This window comes from Centroberyx gerrardi, chromosome 17 (assembly GCF_048128805.1).
Source record: "Centroberyx gerrardi isolate f3 chromosome 17, fCenGer3.hap1.cur.20231027, whole genome shotgun sequence".
Taxonomy (NCBI): domain Eukaryota; kingdom Metazoa; phylum Chordata; class Actinopteri; order Beryciformes; family Berycidae; genus Centroberyx; species Centroberyx gerrardi.
The window spans coordinates 5277805-5292187 of record NC_136013.1 but is presented as its reverse complement, the minus strand read 5'-3'; the positions used below and the strand labels follow the sequence as shown (position 1 = coordinate 5292187).

The following is a 14383-nucleotide window of genomic DNA, read 5'->3' as shown; positions in this document are numbered from 1 at the left end:
GAGGGTTGTTGGGAGCGGTGGTGGTGCAGTGAGAAGGAGGGAGATCTTTGCCTGTCTTGCTTATCGCTGTCGTCGGATACAAAAAAAAAACACACAAATCTGCAAAGTTTATCTTTCAGGAATGAAGGATTCTTAGTTTCTCATCGAAGCCCGTGTATTTTAGAAAGCATACAATGTGTTTCTAACATGTTTCAAGGGCTCAAGGGGTCATGAAACTCACTCAACACATACATGACCATGTACACTTTCAGTTCAAGAAAGAAAAAAAAAACACCAAAACTGCAGTTGTGTTGTTTTTTCCTCGACAGCTTGAGCATTAGAGCCTCGCTACTTCGACTGCATCATCGAACAGCCTTTGACCAAAAACTAGAGGAATCATCAGCTTCACATAACCCGCATTTGGAGGTTGTGTTTTTATTTATTTATTGGATTATTGGTTTGTAGCCCACTGTACTAAGCTGAAGATTTATTTTCGAGCCGCCATTGTGGAGCAATATGATTTAGCGACATCTTATGTTAATGTGACAATCTATTGGTCTGTGTGGGAAATGTGAATTCTGTTCACATGAAATGACGCATACGTAAGAGAGCAAGGTCATAACGAAACGATAAAGATGATTTGTATTGGTTATACCACTCTCCCTTATGACACGTGTAAGAATTGCTCTTTGTAAATGGAATTCATCTTGAAGGTCAATGTAAAAGCTACGAATTATGTCTCTTAATTTATGTAATATAAATTGAAAATGTGCTTCAAATTTAGCTTTTGGAGATATTGTTAGGGGTCAAGGTTTGACTGCAAATTGGAAATGTTTAGAATATGCCTTATTTTAATTCAGCGTACCTTTAAGGAACTGGAAACTGCAAAGAAACAAGACTAATTAATGTGAAGTTTTAAAAAACGTTTTGAAATGTGAAAGTAATGCCAACCTGTCCCTTCAAAAACCCTTCTAGCCTCTAAGAGATTAGGGGCTAAATCAAAACAGGCCTTCTCATTTCTTGAATTACATTATTATTTTTTCTATGTAAAAATTGTCTTTTGCTGGAATGAACAAAAGGAGTCGTTATAATATGCAGTAATATAGTGTTGAAAAATGTTAAAACCTCTGCAGTAGTTAAGGGTGGACACACACTAGAGGATTCTGACCAGAACTAGTCCCAAGTAAAACTGGAGCAAAGCTGGGAGTTTAGATGAATAAATCTTTAGGTGTGCCTCCACCCTGACGGAGGTTTCGCTGTAATGCAGTAAAGATGTCAGAGTGTCGTTCACAACACGGGATTGCACTCCTTGTCACCGCTAAACTTCTTCAAGGGGAATTCCACCAAAATTTACTTGCGGGTTTTTATTCTGACAAAATATTTCCTAAAGTTGACTAAAAACTCTTCCCATTTTCTAATGTTTTGATTTGTGAACAGGAAATTTGTTAAGGAAAAAGTCAGTCCCATGACATTATCAGACTGAAGGACGACAACCCAAGTCAACTTTAATGGAATTCCCCTTAAATGAAGCAGCCTCATGTGCCATTGTTGTTCTTGCATATGTCTGCAGTGTGTAACACTGACCATTAGAAATATGCTTGTACTTTAGTTTTGACAGCATTTAGGAGAAAGGGATTACATCTGCATGTTAAGCCATTTGGTATTATTTATTTGTAATGTTATTTTTTTCCTGACTGAACTGTGAAACCAGGGGAGCTCACATCCTACACTAATTCAACTTCAGATACAAAACATTTGACTGACAGATTGTTCTGATGCCAAAATCAAGAGGCCTTAATTCAGCAAAACTAGATTGTAAAAAAAATGTCATTCCTGACGAAATCCAACTAAAGACTCCTTTGACCTGAAAGTCACGAGTGATTCATATATGAAATGTTAAGAAAACCGCTTTTGTACTCATTTTTACAGACTATTTATTAAACTGTGATTTTGTAAGAAATAAAAAACTGAAAACAGTGAATGTGGTCACGTCTTTTTAAGCAGGGGCTGGATGTGAAAGCACATGTTCACCTCGACTGATAACTGATACCAGACAAACACAACAAAGCAAAATACAAACAAGACTTTTATTTTTTTACCATTTACAATTTAGGGAAACAAAAACAGCTTCAGGGGTTACATCTGGGCAAATGCAAATAAAAGACTAAGCCGGCTTCATAATTTAGTTTGATATAAATAAATTCATTCATCATACTCAAAAGATGAAAATCTATGCTTTGCAAAGGGTGGTTTGTCTTTAAGGCCATCTTCATAACCCATCTAGTTCATCACTCTCAGGAAACAAATACATCAAAGTTGGCACCTTTTCTCTCATCGTGGGTTGTGGTGAAGCGACGCTGGAATGAAAGCGCTGCGAATTGGAGCGAGTCCATGTCTTGATACTGTGACAAGTCTCCAGTCAAGTTAGGGGATTAAGAGGCACATTAAAACATGAGCCATGGAGGTGTCCCAACCGTCAGGAGAAACAGTGCCAGGACATGGGAACATCAGGAGTTTGCAAGATCCAGTCAATGAGCCAACTTCTCTCTGCTTAGCGTTTCTCTCCCCCTCCAAAAACAAAACAAAAAAAAAAGAAAACCCTGAGAATGGATGGTCACCATCTGGGATGAATTCATACTGGTCCAAAAGCATCTCGAGACCAAGCTCATTATTGTAAGGGAATAGAGTAAAGATGAACTTCACTTCAAGATTCTTTTGGGAAACCCATCCTTGATCTATTGACTGAAGACAGACAATAGGCTGAAAATTAAGTGGGGGAGCTCCATACATCATTTTAGTATTAGGTCATGTTAAAATGACCCTCTCTCTGCAAAGCAAACAATTTTGAACTGACAGAGGTAATAAGAGCTGCTAACCTGCAGGGGGGGATATTAAGTAATTTTAGGAGGAAATTAAGAGCAGGTTACAGCTTATTCTAAAAGAATCATTTTCCATAAAAAAAACAAGTGTCCATATGCAATCGCATGACCTCCACCATGGCGTTGTGGAGTTAGTGTTCTTCAGATTCAGTGCTGGCTTTCTTCTCCACAGGCAGACTGTTCTGGGACTGCGGCCAGTCTCTGCTCTAGTTCATTTAGTTCATTCAGGGTCTGGGTGGCAGACTAGCAGCGGCTCACTGGCTCTCACATACTTGGCACCACAGGATCAGAGTGAAACGCCCTCCTTCAGCCACCACAGACCCAGTGCATCGACGCGCACACACACACACACACACATACACACGCACACACCCCCCCGGCCCCATCATGGCCCCGCTGACACCAGGGTGGGAACTCGACACCAGCCACATGCTGGTGCATTTCAATCGTCGCTGGTAAGATTGTGTACTCAACCACACAGGTAAACCACCGGTCTCTACTCTAAAAAAAGCAATTTGGCTTATAAAATGACTGAAAGTGGCTGCGGAACTTTGAATTCCGTTCGGCACTTTGACCGGTGGGTGAGAAAGTTCGGTTTCCTGCCCTGGTTGGCGTTCTGCTCGTCGTTCTCCCTGCAGGGGGGAGCGGCGGGTCAGTTGAGCTGGATGGGAAGGTCCTCTCCGTACTTGCGGAGGAACTTGCTGTGGTTGTGGTCGACGGACCAGAGGGGAGGCAGGTGGCGCGGCTGCATGGCGGTGAGGAAGTGCTGCCTCCAGCGGCGCTCCAGGTCCATCAGCCCCCGCAGGCCGAGCTCAGCGTGGGCGCGCACCACCTTGAGCCCGTGAGGCACGTAGGCCTCGTTGAAGATCCTGCAGAGGAGAGACGAGCAGTGAGAAGACAAGTTCTGCACAGTCCCACGGCACATTCATAGCAATGACACAGATCTAATTATTAGTTTGTTTAAATGTGATGTCAGCTCCCTAGTTCATCAGCTGCCTTCATCACTTCTATGAAGAATACAGCAGGCACCTCATCAAAATCCAAATGACAGCCACAGCCAATGAGCTGTAAATATGGTAAAGCACATATTTACAGCGAAAATAGGAGGAAATGCATGTGACCTCATGGGAACACTATGAATAAACAAGCTACCTGTGAGTTTCATAGGATTAGCTCCATTTTACTAACCTTTAGTAACCAACCATCAACTTACCAAATACAAAAACGCAAATTATAAACGTATCCACTGTGTTCCGGACAAAAGAAACCCCACCCCTAGGATCCGGACTCTCACCTGGTCTCCAAACTGGCGGCCCGCTGCAGAGCCTCGGCCGTCAGCTCCTGCTCCTCGTTCACGCTGAGGAAGCTCTTCATGAACGCCTGCAGCTCGTCCCGCCGCTGCTCCGGCAGGCCGTCCCCGGCGCTGACGAGCGCCCGGGCCGCCGACCGCACCCGCCGCCGGTCCGAGTCCTCCAGCAGGCGCACGCCCTCCTCGCAGCCCTGGGGCGCGGCGAACTCGTCGGCCAACTGCTGCTTCAGGAAGCAGTCGTGCACGTTGGAGGCGGCGTGGCAGGCGGTGCAGAGCAGCAGGATGTCGTGGGAGTTGTGGTCCTTCATCTCTGTGGGGAAATGTCGCCTGTACTCGTGCGGGACGATGTTTTTCCTGCGCGACCCGAGGAGATTACGAGTTAAATCACATTTGTGAAGAGAAAAATGTCACTCCATAATGAAAAAACGTAACTGAGTGCAAAAAATGTTATTAAAGCATTGTCAGCAACTGAAGTCCTTGGTTGACAAAATTATCACACATTTACACAATAGACCCTCAATAAATTCTAGAAATATTAGTATTTATAGTATGTATATGTATTTTTTTTCCCTAAAACATATACAGCATTTTGGAACACCAGACTTCCAATTGCAGATGAAATAAATAAAAACAAAATTAACGTAAAGTGTGCCAAACCTAATGTAGGAATCTGCTTTGCCGCAGACCACACAGAGGTTCTCCTTAGCGGTGAGATAGTAGTCCTGCTGCGAGTCGGGACGTCCCGACGGCTCAAACAGCAGCTTCACTATGAAAGGCTCCTCACTCTGAAGCTCTGGGTCAGGATGAGAGATGCACATAGCATTATATTTTTAGGCATTTGCCAACATTAAAAAGCAGCCCTTAGTTATGAGTAAGAGAAGCAAGATAAATGATATTAAATGCGTTTTAATTTTACACATTTGAGTTATTGGTTTACCTCCTATTCCTTTGTCTAGGTACCATTTGGCTTTCTTCTTGTCGCAGGTACACAGAGGCTGGCCATCTGGTGCATGGAGGAAGCAGTTATCATAGAGAGGAGACTTCCTGGAACAGAGAGAGGGAGAGGCTGCTGATCCAAGCTCTTCAAATCCCTACAACCCATTTAACTTTCAACAAGTGGCTTTCGGGTCAACATCATTCATGTTCCACAATGGAAGAACATTGGACAGGCAAGCAGGACCGTAATGGAAAACCAACCACCAGACACATGCTGGTAAATGTCGGCTGTGGTGGGAAAGTCGGTCCGCTGTACCAGCCACACTGGCAGGTAGCCACCCAGAACAGTGGTTTTCAAGCATGTGCCATGGACACCCAAGAGTCTGCAGGTTTTTACACCAAACCAAACACTACAGCAGCTGATTTCACTGATTAGCACAGAGAGGAGGAACTAATCAGTGAAATGAGCTGCTGTGATGTTAGGGCAGAATGAAAACCGTGATACTTTTGATGGCATATGTATGAAAACCACTGGTGTACGGTTTCTCTTTCCATTATAAACATACGGCTGGTTAACTAGTGAAAGTGACTGGTGTATTTTGGAATGCCATTGGATGGAAATGTCAGTTTCCTGGTCTGCCTGGGCGCTCACCTGGCAGAATAGCCCACACCCAGTGGTTTTCTCTTGTTATTTTTCCGAGGGTCTGGGACTTGCTGATCTCCAGACTCTGGGCTTTCGTAGGTGGGCTGCTTCCTGGTCCGTCGTCTCTTCTCTCCGTCCGCGGCCTTCTCCTCTCCGTCGCCTCCGGCTCGGCCCCTGAAGGGCACGTCCACCAGGCCCTGGCAGCGGGCGGACAGCTCGGAGTAGCTGCTCCCGCCGGAAGAGGCGGGGCTGGTTTCGGAGCGGAGGTCGAGGAGGTGGAAGAACAGAGCGATGGAAACCTGGGCGTCTCTGGCAGCGTAGGACATCTGGAGCGAGAGGACCGGGGAGATTTAGAGGAAAAACTCAACAGCATACCTCATTTGAACTGTTGATCATTTCACTACATTGTTTTTAAGCTGAAAACTAATAAAAAAGCAAATAAAATCACACTAAGCTGCTGAATACTGTAGTCTACTGTCCATAGTACGTCTTTCATTTTCCCTTTGTTCTGTATGTGAGGTCCTGTTGTTCTTATACAAGGTGTCAGACATCACCAAGATAAATTCCCTGTACATTTATTGCACTTGGCAAACGAAGATATTCCGATTTCAAGCAGCCTACGTTAAAACGGCAATGCATTTTGAATCGTCACCTGCTCCAGTGTCAGCTGATCGGCCTCCCAGTCACTGCAGCGCAGCTCCAGGGATTTGTCTAGAGATACATTCAACAGATCTGCTGCCAGGGACTTCAGACTAAGGCCATTATTCACCGTAGCTTGCCTAAAAATGTCAGCAGAATTGTGGAGAAGGAGATCAGCAATTTACACAGCTTTAAATGATCATAATGTGATTAGGAACAAAACAAAGAAAGGCTTGAAAGAGCAACAACCCAGCCGTACCTCTGTCTTAAGGCAAGATAGCGCAGGTCGACTGTGCATCCCAGCGGCAGGCCGTAGTCGCGAGTCAGACGTTTGCCGTCTTCATAGCAGCCGACGCCAACTTTCAAAATGTGGGGGTCGCGCAGGACTTCCATTAGGCTCAGGGGGAACGGCTGCTGCCCGCTGCGGAACGGCAGCAGCCTCACCAGGACACACAGCCCCGAGTAAGACGCCATCTGCAGCAGGGAGACGGCAGAGGCTCGGCCCTTCACCGACACCTGGGTCAGGAAACGGCAGCCAGGTCAGACAGGAGAAAGACACTTGCAAAACTAATGATGTTTTAAAAAAAGGAAAATTCCACCCTCCGATACCCTTACACTCATATGTCATCAATCTGCGATATTCAGTGTAGTCAAGGCGTTACTTTATGATCAGGTGTTGTAATTTACTTAAGAACAATACACCGTAACAGCGTTCAAGTGTTTTAGGGTGGATTTTTCCTCCAAGTATATGAGAACATGCAAAAGGTATTTCTTACGCCGTTGGTCTTTACCCATTCACAGTCGAGCCCCAGTACAGGGAAGACTGACAGCTCCTTCTGCAGCGAGGGCCACAGCTGCTGCCACTCCTCTTCACAGCTCACCATCACCGGCTTCACCCCCAGCAGCTGTTCAGCGGAGGGTATCTGCACAGGACGGGGCAGCTGTGCGGTCCGACTCTCCACAGCCTTAAAGTCCTTCTCGGCGAGATGTGGCGGTTGTGCGTGTTGACACTCCACCGCCGTGAAGTCCTCCTTCACAGGATGTGGAGCTTCCACAGGATCGGCTACCTTCTGAGTGGAAGGCAGCCTCTTCCTGTGCGAGCGGTAGACTCGCCATACGAGCAGCCCTCCTAGTGTTGCCCCCAGGACTGTTGTTAGGACAGCAGTTAGAGGCCCTCGGTGAGACATCTTGGCTTGTAGTGGGCTGAAAAGTGCAAACCTGGAGTCGAAACACACATGAGCCCAGTTGCCTTCAGTGCCCAGATCAAGGTGTACTGAACAGTTTTTCTACTCAAGAGTAATAACGTTACCTTTCCTGTGTCAGTGGGCTGCCTTGTAAACCTGGCTCTGCTTCTGTGATGTGGACAGGCACCGCATCCCTCTGGGAAACAGGTTGCCAGTCAGTAGGTAAATTTACACCATCAATGCGCCATTCATACCCGATTGCCAAACTTACCAGTATTGGGACAGTAGGCTACTTTAAAAACAATATGCTGGATAAAAGAAAAATGCAGTCCTTGACATAGATATCATCGTCATGCCCAGATAACACTCACTAACTCTCACGACAAAGCCAGAAATGCATTGACCACCTTCACCTCAACCAACCTGGGCTTGCTGGCCAAGTTATCTCACGTTAGCTAGATAGCTAGCTTGCTAACGCTGGCTAGCTAACGTTAGTATGTTATAGTATTAATAGACTGCAATGCTCGTTGGGCTGAGGACATGTCTAGAATGAAGTGACGATCAGATTAAATCCAGCATACAGCTTTGGTCTGTGCTGTCACGCAAGCTTGTTATCAGTTGAATGTGTGCCAACTTGGACTAGCGTTGATGCACCAGTCAAGCCAGCCACAATAAAAGACAGTACTTCCGGTAAAGTTTTTCCACAATAAAACCAATATCGGCTTGCCGTCTTCTGGTATGTTTTTTTGTGTTTAAGTGTTCCTCTTAAGGCGTGATGATGTCAGTAAGTAATTTGATACGGTTTGGAATTATGTAAACCCTGGCCCCGATACATCCCGTTCCCTTGTACTGAGAGAACATCACACCAAACTCAATTCAAATATCTTGTAATTTAATGTTGTAACTTATTGCTTATCGGAGAGTGTTGCACACCTCGCAGAAAAAGACGTAACTTTTTCTCAATGATTACAGTTTTCTGGTAAATTCGGCATACAAGTGTCCCACCAAGCTAAAGTTACTTCAATAAAATTTCAACTTTTCAACTCACTCTGCTCGATACCACTGCGGCTTATTTTGGAGGAAGATTGTGGAGGAGTTGCCAGGTGAACCAGATACAAAACTTAATATTTTACTGATATATGTGTTTCTTGGAGTATTGGACGCATACCGAATTGAATAAAGGACGCTATCGGCTCATAAAACAGTCTTAAGTTATGTTTCAAGAGGTGCATACAAGCAAGGCAGAATTTAATTGTCAATTTTTGGTATGGCTTTTGCCTGCCGGGTCTCTCCATGCAACAAAGAACGGAACGCATCGGGGCTATGTACACCTCAATGCATTGCCTAGTATACTTTTCTTCACGTGATAAACATTACAGGTAAGGTTTTATTTTGAAGGTAAATCGCCAAACTTCCGCTATTATTCTGTCTATCTACTGGCTGGCTTGACAAATCGTTAATGCGAAGCTTCTGCACTCACTACGAGGGCAAGCTAGGCTAGCTAGCTGCTGCTACAACTCCTACAGCTCCAGTCAGCTTGTAGCAGCTTGAACTTCCTCGGCTCTTTAATGATTTGGACTGCATTGGTGGCATTATTGCATTTTAGCAACGCAGTCCGTTTGCTTACTTATAGATGCATTTCGAGTCTTACCTTTACGTGTTACACCAACACCACAACGCCGCTTTCATACACATGCACACTTGTTTCTCATTGCTGATCTGATCCATTTCTTCCGGCCTCTATTTATAATGATGCTGCTGGACCGGGACGCAGTTTTCCAGCTAGCGCCGCCCATTGAACGGATGAGGAGACATAACAACATACTTCCTCAGCATCTAGAGGAAAGATCATTATCAGGTGCACAGCAGGGTCTGGGTCAGTTCATGAATGAACTCATCTAGTGCAATTCAACTGAGGAATTGGAATTTGAAAAAAGCTACAGGAAACAGAATGGGAATTTAATTGGAATTTCATGAAGTTGAATTTAGGTCAATGAAATTAAATGAAACTCCATGTTTTTTTTTCTTACCACATATGAGATTACACGTAGTGTTATATATTATCAATACTGAAAATATCATAAAATACCACCTGAAAGGTACCTTTAACATTTTATGATGTATTGAATGATTGAATGTATTTGATTTGTTTAACTGTATTATTTGATTCGTAATGTTTGATTTATGTTTAGCAAGTCAATACAATCTTTCTAAGAAGTGAACTCAATTGGAATTTACCATGTATTCTCAATTTAATTCAAAGTGATCACAGGCTATTATTTGTAGACTTTCCCCATACAACATTTTCTCTGACATTGATCCTTTTGCAATTTTAGAGTGTTAGTATATCAGGTGCTGGTGCCACCAACTTGGCCACTCGTTTTATCAAAAATAAACAGATTGTAAAGCAGATTTCACAGTATGTTGTATAGATACAAAATATGACAGTATTCAGAAAAGAACACACAAACCACCTTTTCCTCTACCACCATCAATTTATTCAATCTTTTAGCTTCAATATTTCTGGAAAGAAGTGGAATAAAGTAATGAAATAATTACAAAATGGAAAAAAAAAAAATAGATCAGAGAACAGATCGTATTCACAGGTTTGATTTAAAAATAAAATAAAAACATGACAGAGAGAAATCAGACAATGAGAGAGGAAACGAATTAATCTCCCCGTCGTTTTCCGCTGTGAACAGCAGACCAAACCGTCAGAACCGCAGCAGGTTAACGGAGGTCCGGGCAGGAAACCCCGGCTTTAGGCCACAGCTTCTCAGTTACTGCAGCCAAGACTGACTAAGATCACCAGCATCAACTGGTGATCATAGTCACCTGTGAGGTCAAATAATCTACTTTAGTGCTTGTGCAAAATAAAAATTTAGAAATCAACTACTTAAAAAAAAAATAATACAAGAGGTGGAGAAACGGGAGAGAACACTACCCATTGTGTTAAAATAAAAAAAAACATGAATGTTACCACAAAAAAAAAAAAAAAAAGAATGACAGTGAAGACAGAGGAAGTAAAATGTTAAGGACTGATGAGTACTAAACTATTAAAAACTGATAGTTTAAGAGAAAGCACTGGTAGGAGAGGCAACCAGTCGGGCACCACCACCATTGCTGGGTCCATGTTGATTGTTGCTGCAATGAAACCCTATTTACAGTGAGATGCTGCACATCCAATCACAGGATGCAATAGACGGCAATAAAGAGATTTTTCTTCAAAAAAACAAACAAAAAAGAAAAAACAAAACAAAAAACAAAAACACAAAAGTAAAGCAGCTGTCCCTTCACACAATCTCTCTTTACATCACATTAAAAATTAGCACTGCCGTGAGCTGTGTGTACAGTATAGATTCTTTATAGATATATTTATATATATTTATGTATAATATATACGGTCATTTCTTGTATACACGCACATCCACTCATCTCATTGTAGCTAGCCTGTGCCTTTGGCAAGATTACTTACAACTCTTCTGTTAGATTCCAAAGCTATTTAAAATATACTTAATGCATAAAAATAAAGATTTTGGCATTCTCTCACTTTATTCTTCTGATTGTGAAGTTATTAATGAGAACTTCTCGTCTGGAAGCTTAGTTCTCTCAGTGCTGCAGTCCCTCTGCCGGGTGAGGGAGGTCTCGTCTCCTGCCAGCAGGGGGGGGAGCTGGGAGCTGGACCAAGCGGAGGGGGGGGGAGGGGGATGGGGGCAGGAACCGTCACACCTGGATGGGTGGCAGGGGATGGCAGGGCTCAGAGGGGGGGCTGGGTGCGGCTCGGCACCGCTATTCCACAGGGTAATGACGACCACACCGCCCCGAAGCAAGAACAAAACAATACAGACAATGCTAATGAAATGCCTGGTGAGCTGCACCCTTGTTAACAACAACCTGTATTTTTTCCACTGCTGTGCAGAGTTCTGCTCCCTGTTGATTCACCCATTGCTCTCCATCGTCCCCCGGTTCCTTTCCACCCTGCTCAGCTTGTCCACTGGAGCAGAGAGAGGGAGAGAGGCAGGAGGACATTCCCCTCTCCTCTCCAGTCTTTTCCCCGTCTGCTCAATCAACCAAATAGCCTCCACATTATCCGGTCCTTTCTGATCTTTAATTCTCCCAAACACCACCAGCCTTCAGAGCTGGATCTCAAAGGTCTTGTGCAGCTCAGTGGAGAAGGGATTCGTGGGCGAGGGCGTGGTGCGCTGGCGCGAGCGGCTCTCCAGCGCTGCCCACTGGGCCTCGAAGGCGTCTGCCTGCGGCTGGGGCTGCGGGGCCGGGGAGGACGGAGCGGGCTGGGGGGGAGCGGCCCAGCTATCCGCCCCGTTAAAGGTTACGCTACCGTTGGATGGGTGGAGGGGAGCGGGGTTCGCGGCGGCGGGCTGCGGGGGCTTGCTGAACGGGCTGACGTTACCGACGGCCTGGGCGTCGTACTGGGGTATCGTGGAGGCCGGGATGGGGAACGGCTGGGGTTGCGTGGCCGAGCCGAACACGTTCGCCACCATCTGCGAAGGAGTGATGCCGACCACGGGCACGCTGGGCTGGCCGAACGGCAGCCCGTTGGACATCGGGTAGGAGGCTGGAGGCTGAGCGTGGTAGGCCGGCTGGCGGGGGGGCAACATGGGCACCGCAGAGGGCAGCGAGGACATGAAGGCCACCGGGGTAACAGACGGCACAGGCATAGGCATGGGGGCAGCGAACGGCTGGGTGGGAGGCGAGGCTGCTGCCATGATCGGATTGGCCTGCGGGGCTCGGACAGACTTGGACACTTCCTCCAACCACCGATCCGCCTCCGATGGCGTGCGTCTGTGGGAGGGCATGGCTGGGGAAGACGTGGGGGGGACTACTATCACCGGAGTGGGGGATGACCAGTCTCCTGCTGGGAGAGAGTGGGTAAAATGAGCGAGTGACTACACATCAAGCAAATACGAGTTAACATGGAGTACAACGGACAGCATTTCACTGAGACAGAGACAAATCCTGATGAACTTCAAGTTCAATAAGTTTGCAGCTAACACTCATCATCCCGGGTTATAGCTATTGCAAAATAATGATTCAGAGTCAGAACCACCTAAACCAGCAAGTACAATCGTCTTGGTAACAATGACAACTTACTGAATCAAATTATTGAGTCTCCCAGTACTGACACAAATGATACAAGGACAACAGAACCTCACACATATACAGTAGCTCAAAGAGACAGTGCAAGACAAACTTTGGACAGTGGAGTATCCATATCACTTATTTTTCATCTCAATAGTGTACTCTCAGCGCATCCTGTGACACGCAAACCTGACACTTGAGCCTCCCTTCAGAGTTGCTTACCTGGCTGGGCCGAGGCGGGGGCCCCCGCTGGGGTCTTAGCCCAGGGGTTAGTGTCTCGAGCAGGCAGAGGAGGGGGCAGAACTGGGGGGTTAGCAGTAGCAGCAGCAACAGAGAAGGCGGGAGCTGTGCCGTTCACTACAGCAGATAAGAGATAGAAGCTAGTACAGGCAAGCTTGTGAAGTGGATGACGTAGCCTGAGCTAATGTTAGACATGCAGAACATCCCCGTGCAATTAATTAACAGTCTTTACATGTGTTAATCACACCTACAAAATAAATGCTCCGATTAAAACTACGGTATGAGAAAAACGTACGCAGGCACATACTCTCTGACTGCGTTCAGACTGCGAGCAACACAATCAAACAAATCACCAAATTAATTTCAATTCATTTATTTCATCCATTCATCTCCTATAGAGCTGAGCGACCAGGGAAACCGACGTGTGGACGGTTTGTCAGCCGAGAACAGTTGTCCAGAGCTGAACTTTTTGCAGTCACTGGCCGTCAACAGCCAATCCAATTTGCGTGCTTCCTTGTTTCCCTACTGATGTGATTTAGTTCTATGGACGATATTTACTCCTGCCAAGTGCAAAATGGCCGAAAAGTTGATTACAGCCATTCAAAGCTTCCCAGTTCTCTAAAACATTTATTTTGAAAGACTACAGGAATAAATGTCTCAAAAACGACGCTTGGAGAACAGTTGCAGCCATCGTTGGGGTCGATGGTAAGCTTGAAGGTAATTTTGTTGTGTTTTTTCTGTTTATTTTCAATTAATGCTACTTAATTAGCCTAGACATAAGGTTAAGACGGCAATACTAGAGAAGCAAAAATACACAATCCGCCTCTTCAAAACTGTATTTGCACGATACCACAATCTGAGCCTCTCGCACCACCCAAAATTTGTCTGAATAAAGCGACCCATCAACCAAGCTGCTCGCAGTGTGAACGCCCCGTTACACACATTACATAATGAAGGCTATCAGCAGAGGTTTACGGCGTGGTTACCTGGCGCGACGGGAGACTGTGGGGAGGAGGCGGGTTTGGGCATCGGGGCCGAGGAGAAGGGGTCCTCCGGGGGCCCGCTGAACGCTGTGGTGATCTGAGTGCACAGCGAACTGATGCTGTCGCTCTCTCCTTCTACCTCTGGGACTGGAGGGGGAACACCAGAGGAAACTTCTATGAAGCAAACATCAGTTAAATAAAATAAAAGCCGTGACAGCGCGAGCACACATAATGGAATTATGTAGGCAATGGGCTCATGCAAGAACAGTTCCTTGTTTCAAAGACTGCAAAAATGGTGCCGATCCCAAAAACTCTAAATGGATTTCAAAAATTATCCTGACCGCACTCAGGATAATTCAACTATTCAATTTGATTAATTTCATCAAGATGTCTTGTGGCATAGCTAGATGTTTCAGCCTGCTGCCTTCTTCACTGGCTGTGCATTGACATTTAGTTTTTGAAATTTAAAGTGTTAAAGGAAAAATCCACTC

General features: G+C 45.4%; 2 protein-coding genes across 11 annotated transcripts in view; both read right to left on the bottom strand.

Moving 5' to 3' along the window:
* Nucleotides 1–2052: 2052 nt before the first annotated feature.
* On the bottom strand, nt 2053–9277 carry exd2 (exonuclease 3'-5' domain containing 2). Its single transcript, XM_078289548.1, has 10 exons — nt 9221–9277; nt 7695–7765; nt 7162–7603; nt 6645–6901; nt 6399–6525; nt 5756–6072; nt 5105–5211; nt 4825–4960; nt 4153–4521; nt 2053–3727 (listed from the first exon to the last, which is right to left on the bottom strand). Exons 3-10 carry the CDS (start codon nt 7570–7572, stop codon nt 3511–3513), a joined length of 1941 nt encoding a protein of 646 aa, XP_078145674.1. The 5' UTR covers nt 7573–7603; nt 7695–7765; nt 9221–9277; the 3' UTR covers nt 2053–3510.
* Nucleotides 9278–9805: 528 nt separating this feature from the next.
* numb (NUMB endocytic adaptor protein) overlaps nt 9806–14383 on the bottom strand; it is a 43147-nt gene continuing 38569 nt past the window's right edge. For 2 of the 10 annotated variants that reach the window (XM_071909546.2, XM_071909549.2), the window contains 3 exons: nt 13896–14066; nt 12892–13026; nt 9806–12445 (listed from right to left, as the gene is read on the bottom strand). In XM_071909546.2, the coding sequence (XP_071765647.2) occupies nt 11703–12445; nt 12892–13026; nt 13896–14066 (1049 nt within the window). In that variant the 3' untranslated portion in view covers nt 9806–11702. The remainder of the gene's footprint in view (nt 12446–12891; nt 13027–13895; nt 14067–14383) is intronic. The other 8 variants (XM_071909548.2, XM_071909550.2, XM_071909554.2 and 5 more) reach the window with 6 other exon arrangements.